The sequence below is a fragment of the Rhinoraja longicauda genome, chromosome 19 (assembly GCF_053455715.1).
Source record: "Rhinoraja longicauda isolate Sanriku21f chromosome 19, sRhiLon1.1, whole genome shotgun sequence".
Taxonomy (NCBI): Eukaryota; Metazoa; Chordata; class Chondrichthyes; order Rajiformes; family Arhynchobatidae; genus Rhinoraja; species Rhinoraja longicauda.
In genome coordinates, this window is record NC_135971.1 from 15680870 (window position 1) to 15689942 (window position 9073).

The following is a 9073-nucleotide window of genomic DNA, read 5'->3' on the forward strand; positions in this document are numbered from 1 at the left end:
CACGTTCTTCCATCCAGGACATTGCACACAAACGCTGCTTGTCCAAGGCCAACAACATTATTAAAGACCCCACCCATCTCCATCACGGACTGTTCACCCTGCTGCCCTCTGGTCAAAGGTACTGCAGCATACGGAGCAGAACAGCCAGGTTCTGCAATAGCTTCTTCCCCCGAGTCATCAGACTCTTGAATTCACAATGATCCACCACCATTAATTTACATGCGAGTCACTTATTTATTTATTTTTCTTTAATCAATTTTTATTATTTTGTGTTACATTGAAGCCATTTGCAACGGAATTTAGTTCAAATATGCACTCGTCTGTATAGTTTTGAATGAAAATAGTTTTATTCATTCATTCATTCATCACAGATCCTCATTACACAATAATCAGAAAAATAGACAAGGTCTGAACATGAGCTAGTTTAAAAGCAATAAATTCTCCAAGTAAGCTTTAGTAAATTTTAGAGCTATAGGTTTCAAAGGTATTTTTATCTCACGTGTACCAATTAAGGTACAGTGATATGCGAATTACCATAAAGCCATACGAAAATAAAAGCAACAAGACACAGAATTACTAAAAAGTATTTCTGTTCCGTTGACGGACGCAGTTAACTCGTTGAAATGAACGGATCGACAGCTCTGATTCCACTTGCTGTTTATTTCTCTCTTCCCACATTTACATTCCCCCTGGTTTTATTTCCGCGCTCACTGGGGTTTTACGACGCCGAATTTGGGGATTAAATGGGAGCCGTTCAGCGCCGACCTGTTGTCCACCGGGTTTCTGCCCCACAGCCCCTGAGCCCCGCTCCTGACGCCGGTCCCGGGACCCGACACTTTTACACACCCGGTGCGGAACCGGAGTAGATCCTCAGCCAGTTTCCATCCCAATATTCCCCGAAGAAAGGATAAAGTTTCCCCGTGAATTTATTCCCAGTGAAGGTGTGGAGATGGGACTTGGTGCCCGCGTCGTAAAATGAAACTGTCCCGGACTCGTAACTGAGATAAACTCCCACCCTCCCGGGGATGGGACGGGCGGGGAGACGGGATGGAGGGGAGGTGAATGCATCAAACCCGTCACCCAGCCCCCGCCTGATGCTCCAGACTCCAGTCTCCGGGGTCAGTGTGACCGGTCCCTTCCTCTCCACAGACTCTGCGGCGACTCCCAGACTCCAGCCCCGACTCCCCGCCACCTCCACCTCCCAGTAATGTCTCCCCGATGTGAATCCCTCCGATCCCAGCACACACGGACTGCCTGTAAACCTCTTCCCGGTGTCAGGGAGACTCCTCCCGGTCAGGGTCAGTCTCACCCTCTTCCGATCCTCAGACACCTCGAGCCCCGGACCCGCTGTTTCCACATCCAGGGTGACGGAGACTGGGGGGAGAAGCAGAGAATCAGAGAGTCCCCGGGGGTCGGGGGGAGACTCGGGCAGCGCGGCCCCGGGACCGGGGGAGAGGCCGCTCGGCCTCAGGCACAGGCGGGCGGACAACTGAAACCCTGCCCGAGGTTTGACCCACAACCACATCGGGTGGACAACAGACATCTCTCCCGGAGTTTTTATCCGGGGATGGAGAGGGGAATTTCGTGAGATGGGGGAGGGTGGACGGGTAGGATGAGTGTGGAGAGTGAGGAGGATTGCGAGATTGCGGTGGGGATGGAGGAATGAAGCGGGTTATTCAGATATGGAGGCAGATCGGAGCAGGTGGGTATTGAGGTGAGCGGTAATTTGAGGTTGTTAAAGAGGAGGTAGAGGTGTGGGGTGGGATCGTCATGATCACAGTGAGTGGGGGCAGACAAGAGGGGCCAGATGACCTGCCCCAGCTTCTTTGAGTGGAGGGTGAGAGAGAGGGAGGGGTGGTTTGGACCATGGAAGGAAGCAGAGGTTGAATGATCGGGTGTTGGACAGAATGGGGGGAGACTTGTGGTTGTGGGGTCGATGAAAGAGAGCGCATTCACGGGTGGATTTGATGGGTGTGTACAACTAACACACTGATCTCATTGTGAACCAATATATGAACTTCACTGAGGGACTTGACAATGTGCCGCATGTAAGGCTGGTCCAGAAAGCGAAGGCAGGTGGGATCCAAGGCCAGCTGGTGAAATTGATCCACAATTGGCTTGGTGGTTGGAGGTAGAAGGTAGCGGTAGAAGGATGATTTTTCTGCTTGGAGGTCTGTGGCTGGTGGTGTGCAGCAGAGAGCTGCAACTTTTGCTGTTTATGTTATACGATCATGGCCTGGATGTGAATGTAGGAGGTGTGATTAGTAAGTTTGTGGAGGACGCAAAAATTGTGGATAGTGGTGAATGTTGTCAAAGTCTGCAGCAGGATGCAGGGTAATTATCTAAACCTGATTCGCATGCAGAGAAATCAAATCACGAGAGTGCAAGTTTATATTGAGAGCAAGGAATTTAAAAGTATATCTGAGATTTAGGTTTTACTGGATCAAGTGGATCCAACCTCTCCTGTATTGGTGCAGCACCCACTCCTCCCCCCCCTCCCCCTCCCTCCCCTCCACTCCATCCCCCTCAACCCCCTTTATCCTCTCTCCTCCCCCTTCCCTCCCTCCCTCCTCCCCCCTCCCTCCCTCCCCCCTACCTCCCTTGGAGATAGATTTAAATGTTAATACGTGAATAACTAAAAAACATAACACCCATTTCAATTAAACTTCTTCCATTAGCACCAAAGGGACGACGGCGAGTAAGGTGGGCCTAAAATTGTCGCGTTGTTGTGTACCTTTTTGGCTGTCGTTCAGGAACAAATAAACAAGAGTTTTAGTACAGAGATTTACACTGAGAGTGGGTGATATCTGGAACATGCTGCAGAGGAGGTGGTGGAGTGAGATATAATCAATATATTGGAGATACTTAAATAGGTGAGGTGCAGAAGAATGCCGATGGAATGTGGGTAAATCGATTAGTATAGCTGGGAAAAGATGGTCATGGACACGATGGGCGGAAGGGCCAGACTCTGTAATGTACAACCACGGCTCTCAGCTCCAAGAGCACTGAATGACTGAGTCTCCACAGCCAGCGGTGCACGGTCGTTCCCCAGTCTCTGCGTGCAGTAATGTCTCCTTATCTCTGTCCTACACGGTGCGGCCCACATTCTGAGAGAGTGCCCGCTCTACAGACCCCTCTGACAGGGGAACCATCCTCCCTGCATCCAGCCCACTGAGCCCTGTAAGAACTCTGTGTTTCACTGAGATCTCCTCAAGTACACCCAAACGCTCGAGTACACAGGCCTAGTCTACCCAATCTCACCCCGCACAGCAAAATCATTGTCCCAGGGACAAGTGTGGTCAATCTTTGCCGCATTCAACTCTGTGTAAGGTTTATCATGCTGCAGGTATGAAAAATCTAAAGATCACAAGAAAATAGCTGGAGGAGTAGGCTCCACTCCTCAGGCCGACTCCGCCATTCAATGTGATCCTGACTGATCAAAGATGGCACCAATTCCTGTTCTCCATAACCGCCAATTCCTCGATCCTTCAAATATCCATCTGTGTTCACTTTGCCTATTCCAATAATTTGTCCTAGGGCAGAACATTTCAGATGTTCACTGCTGTTTATGTGATATTTCTAAGGCTTGGATGTGAATGTCGGAGGTATGATTAGCAATTTGATAGCAGCAACCTCTATGGTCGGCTGATCAGGAAGGCTGGAACGTATGGAATCCAGGGTAGTTAGCCAATGGGTAAACATGTGGCCTGAAGGTGGGAGACAGAGGGCGGAGGGAGAGAGTTGTTTTTCAGACTGGAGGCCTGTCGCAAGTGGTGCACCACAATGCTCAATGCTGAGTCCACTGTTGGTCCCTATTCATACAAATGATTAGATAAATGATGTGTATGTGGGTGGCATGGCTAGCAGGTTTGTGGATGAGACTAAAATTTATGAGACATGGTGGAGAGTGAAGAAGGTTGTCTAAGATTAAACTGATCGTAATGAACTGGGCCAATGGACTGAGGAGTGGGGGATGCAGTTTTCTAAACTTCGAGGGCATCGGTTTAAGTTGTGAAGGGAAAGTCTAAAATGTTCTTGAACGGCAACTTTTTCAGGCACTGGGTGGCAGAGAGATAGCTGCCATAGGAAGTGTTAGAGGCGAATACAATTTATATCGGCAATGTTTGCATCTGTGTTATTAAAAGGCATTATAAACAAGAAGAGGGTGAACTGGACAGGTTTTACCTCGCTTAATGGCAGATGTTTCTCTCCACAGCGTGTTCATCAAAAAGTGCTGATGGAATTTTTCAATCGACAAGGTACCGTCTGTCACTGTGAGTGCTCTATCTTCATCACTAACCCTGCAAGTATTTAGCAGCTGGTTATAAACTGAGCCTCAACAATTTCACAAACATGCAGTATTTCAGTCAAGAGCATATCCTACCTCCTCTTCCTCCCAGCTTCCTCCTGCAAGAAATAAAACACAAATCTGAGCAGACTGAGACGGGACATCCACATCCCAACAGCAGGAGTTTCACACAATTCACAACAAGCCCCAGAAATGCTCCATTGCCCATCATTTATTGTCATCATCACAGAGACAAATATTGGACATTGCCCTAGAGATTCTACAAGTGTATTAATAGCAAAATAATAACTGTGGGGAGAATAGGTCCCTTTAAGAGCAAAGGGATAATTAGGATAGGATAGGATAGGTACCCTTAAGTGCTGGCGACCTCAAGACATGTTAAGGTAGGTAAATCGCAGGGCTTGATGAAGTGTATCAAGGGAGGGAGAGAGAAAACGGGGAATTATAGACCAGTTAGCCTAACATCGGTAGTGGGGAAAATGCTAGAGTCAGTTATTAAAGATGTGATAGCATTACATTTGGAAAGTGGTGATATCATCGGACAAAGTCAGCATGGATTTACCAAAGGCAAATCATGTCTGACGAATCTTATAGAATTTTTCGAGGATAAGGGAGAACCAGTCGATGTGTTATATCTGGACTTTCAGAAGGCTTTCGACAAGGTCCCACATAGGAGATTGGTGTACAAACTTAAAGCACACGGTATTGAGGGTTCAGTGTTGAGGTGGATAGAAAATTGGTTGGCGGACAGGAAGCAAAGAGTAGGAATAAACGGGTCCTTTTCGGAATGGCAGGCAGTGACTAGTGGGGTACCGCAAGGCTCAGTGCTGGGACCCCAGTTATTTACAGTGTATATTAATGATTTGGACGAGGGAATTGAATGCAACATCTCTAAGTTTGCGGATGACACGAAGCTGGGTGGCAGTGTTAGCTGCGAGGAGGATGCTAGGAGGCTGCAGAGTGACTTGGATAGATTAGGCGAGTGGGCAAATGCATGGCAGATGCAATATAATGTGGATAAATGTGAGGTTATCCACTTTGGCGGCAAGAACAGGAAAGCAGAGTATTACCTGAATGGTGACCGATTGGGAGAAGGGGAGATGCAACGGGACCTGGGTGTCATGGTGCACCAGTCATTGAAAGCAAGCATGCAGGTGCAGCAGGCAGTGAAGAAAGCGAACGGTATGTTGGCATTCATAGCAAGAGGATTTGAGTTTAGGAGCAGGGAGGTTCTGCTGCAGTTGTACAGGGCCTTGGTGAGACCGCACCTGGAGTATTGTGTGCAGTTTTGGTCTCCTAACCTGAGGAAAGACGTTCTTGCCTTAGAGGGAGTACAGAGAAGGTTCACCAGATTGATCCCTGGGATGGCGGGACTTACATATGAGGAAAGACTGGATAGACTGGGCTTGTACTCGCTGGAATTTAGAAGACTGAGGGGGGATCTTATAGAAACATATAAAATTCTTAAGGGGTTGGAGAGGCTAGATGCGGGAAGATTGTTCCCGATGTTGGGGGAGTCCAGAACCAGGGGTCACAGCTTAAGGATAAGGGGGAAGTCTTTTAGGACCGAGATGAGAAAACATTTCTTCACACAGAGAGTGGTGAGTCTGTGGAATTCTCTGCCACAGAAGGTAGTTGAGGCCAGTTCATTGGCTATATTTAAGAGGGAGTTAGATGTGGCCCTTTCTGCTAAGGGGATCAGGGGGTATGGAGAGAAGGCAGGTACAGGCTACTGAGCTGAATGATCAGCCATGATCATATTGAATGGCGGTGCAGGCTCGAAGGGCCGAATGGCCTACTCCTGCACCTATTTTCTATGTTTCTATGTATCCGAGAGCAAGCCTTCAACAGATCGGTTTAACGCCGCGTAATTCTTTCCCACTAAAGAGGAACATAGGACAAACCTTCCACATGATCTTTTGATTTCCTGGAGATTTTCCATCTTTTCTGGGAAATTTCAAACATTTGCTAACTCAGTGACAGGATCACAGTAACTCCTCCCAAGGAGACCGCAGGCAGTGCAGAGATCCCGCAGATTATACGGGAGGCCATTTAGTTTGGGAACAACAGCAGCACAGCTCTGGAACAGACGGAGCATTTACCCAGTTCTCAATTACTGGCAAATGCAGCATTTATCTCAGAAATATCCCCCACCATTTTGTGCCTGTGCACTTTCACTTCGCCAAACTGGAATGTCACCCCTCACCTTCAGAAACACCACACTGTCCTTTTGATCCATCTGTTGCTGCAACTTAAAGAGATCCTCCTCAATGGAATTTAACTTCTCTTCAATCTCTTCAAGTTTTTTCTCCATTGTATTTAGAATCTTCTCCTCTTCCTCCCGGATATCTGCCAGTACGCGCTGCTCTTTCCCACTGAGAATCTGGTGCAGTTCAGCAAACTGGGATGTGATCTTGGACTGAAGATTGTGTGACTGTTCCTGTGAAAGGTGAAGATCAATATTTCATGTCACTGATTGTGTTTCCTCACCACCTTGACCGTGACATTTGTCCTGTGCATTTTTATTTGCTTTGGCAATTCAATTCTTTGTCGAAATACTTCTGAAACGTCGAGAGGGTAATCTTATAACCCATCAATCCTCTACCCCCAGTACAATTCCCTGCTGACTATTCCTTTTCATGTGCCCTTTAATTCCTATTTATCCATCCACCATCCACTTTCCTCGGGATAATTTTACTGTCGCCGATTGACCAGCGTGTATTTGGGACGTGGAAGGAATCCGACGCGGTCACAGGGAAAAGGCGTGGACCACACGGGCAGCGCCCGAGGTCAGGATCGAACCCGCTCACCAGAACTAGGAGACAGCAGCACTACTTGTGTCACTGCGCTGCCCTGTTATTACACGCGTCACAGGGATCAAACCTGCACAAGATCAGGAAATCGAAACTTAAAAGCCTCACCAGAACTCCAGAAATCTTCTCTTTCTGTTGCTGCTCCAATTGCTGGATCCCTGATTTATCTTTTGTGAGAGACTGGATGGAAGCTTTAACCTGCCCCTGCGATTGTGTTTGAAAATCAGAGAATAAAAGTGTTAGACAATAAAAATGGAATTAAACAATGATGCGATCAAAATCGGTTTGCTTTTACCTTGTAGTTTTCAACAGCTTCTTTAACCGGCATGAAGCTGTGAGTCTTGTGTTCCCGCCCAGCTGCACAAACCAGGCAGATCAGCTTCTTGTCAGTTTCACAAAACAGCTTCAGTTCTTCCTGATGTTCCTCGCAGTGAAGTTTATTTTCCTTCTCTGTCCGATTCAGGCTCAGTGTTCGAGCTTTCTCAGCCAGTCTCGCCAAGGCCCGACTAACCCTGAGGGTGCGGTCTGTAAACACCTCTCTACATTCCGGGCAGGAGTTTCTCTCCTCCCTGTCCCAACTCTGTGTGATACAGGAGCGGCAGAAGTTGTGCCCGCACTCCAGTGACACCGGATCGGTGAAGAAATCCAGGCAGATGGGACAAACTGCCTCCTCGGATAAACTCTCGACCTGTTCTTTCGAAGCCATTTTAACTCTGCCACTTCCGGGTTCAAAACGCATTGCCTTTCGCGGAGCTGCTGATCAAAGATACTAGAGGAGCAAGATAGAGACCACTCGACTCTACCTCTCCACAGACTCTGCGGCGACTCCCAGACTCCAGCCCCGACTCCCCGCCACCTCCACCTCCCAGTAATGTCTCCCCGATGTGAATCCCTCCGATCCCAGCACACACACACTGTCTGTAAACCTCTTCCCGGTGTCAGGGAGACTCCTCCGGGTCCCGGTCCGTCTCACCCTCTTCCGATCCTCAGACACCTCGAGCCCCGGACCCGCTGTTTCCACATCCAGGGTGACGGAGACTGGGGGGAGAAGCAGAGAATCAGAGAGTCCCCGGGGGTCGGGGGAGAACATGTCTCCCGGAGTCTTTATCCGGGAAGGAGAGGGGAATTGCGTGAGGTTTCGGGAGGGGAGGGGGGGGGGGCAGGACGAGTGCGGAGAGTGAATCTTATAACCCCTCAATCCTCTACCCCTAATACAATTCCCTGCTGCCTTTTCCTTTTCACTTGCCCATTAATCCCCATTTATCCCCCCACCAGCCACTTTACAGTTTATATTATTAAACTGTGATTGGACTTTACTGGCTTTACCTTGTGCTAAAGGTTATTCCCTTATCACGTTGACTCCCAGTCTGAAGAAGGGTCTCGACCCGAAACGTCACCCATTCCTTCTCTCCCGAGATGCTGCCTGACCTGCTGAGTTACTCCAGCATTTTGTGAATAAATCGACTCCCTTATCATGTTTGATTCCTATTAATACTCGCTATACAAGTCCCATCTGCCTGCGCTTGGTCCATATCCCTTCAAACCTGTCCTATCCATGTACCTGTCTAACTGTTTCTTAAACATTGGGATAGTGCCGGCCTCAACTACCTCATCGGGCAGCACGTTCCATACACCCACCACCCTCTGTGTGAAAAGGTTACGCCTCAGATTCCTATTTAATCTTTTCCCCTTCACCTTGAACCTATGTCTTCTGGTCCTCATTTCCCCTACTCTGGGCAAGAGATTCTGTGCATCTACCCGATCTATTCCTCTCATGATTTTGTGCACCTCTATAAGATCCTCCCTCATCCTCCTGCGCTCCAAGGAATAGAGTCCCAGCCTACTTAACCTCTCCCTATAGCTCACACCCTCCAGTCCTGGCAACATCCTCGTAAATAGACAATAGGTGCAGGAGTAGGCCATTCAGCCCTTCGAGCCAGCACCGCCATTC

At 48.4% G+C, this 9073-nt stretch overlaps 1 protein-coding gene across 1 annotated transcript; it reads right to left on the bottom strand.

The window, feature by feature from the left end:
* Positions 1 to 413: 413 nt before the first annotated feature.
* LOC144603149 (zinc-binding protein A33-like) lies at positions 414 to 7650 on the bottom strand. The gene is made up of 6 exons (XM_078416310.1): positions 7418 to 7650; positions 7231 to 7326; positions 6516 to 6749; positions 4385 to 4407; positions 4186 to 4301; positions 414 to 1374 (listed from the first exon to the last, which is right to left on the bottom strand). The coding sequence occupies exons 1-6, from the start codon at positions 7448 to 7450 to the stop codon at positions 839 to 841; spliced, it is 1038 nt and encodes a 345-aa protein (XP_078272436.1). The 5' UTR covers positions 7451 to 7650; the 3' UTR covers positions 414 to 838.
* Between the last annotated feature and the right edge of the window lie 1423 nt (positions 7651 to 9073).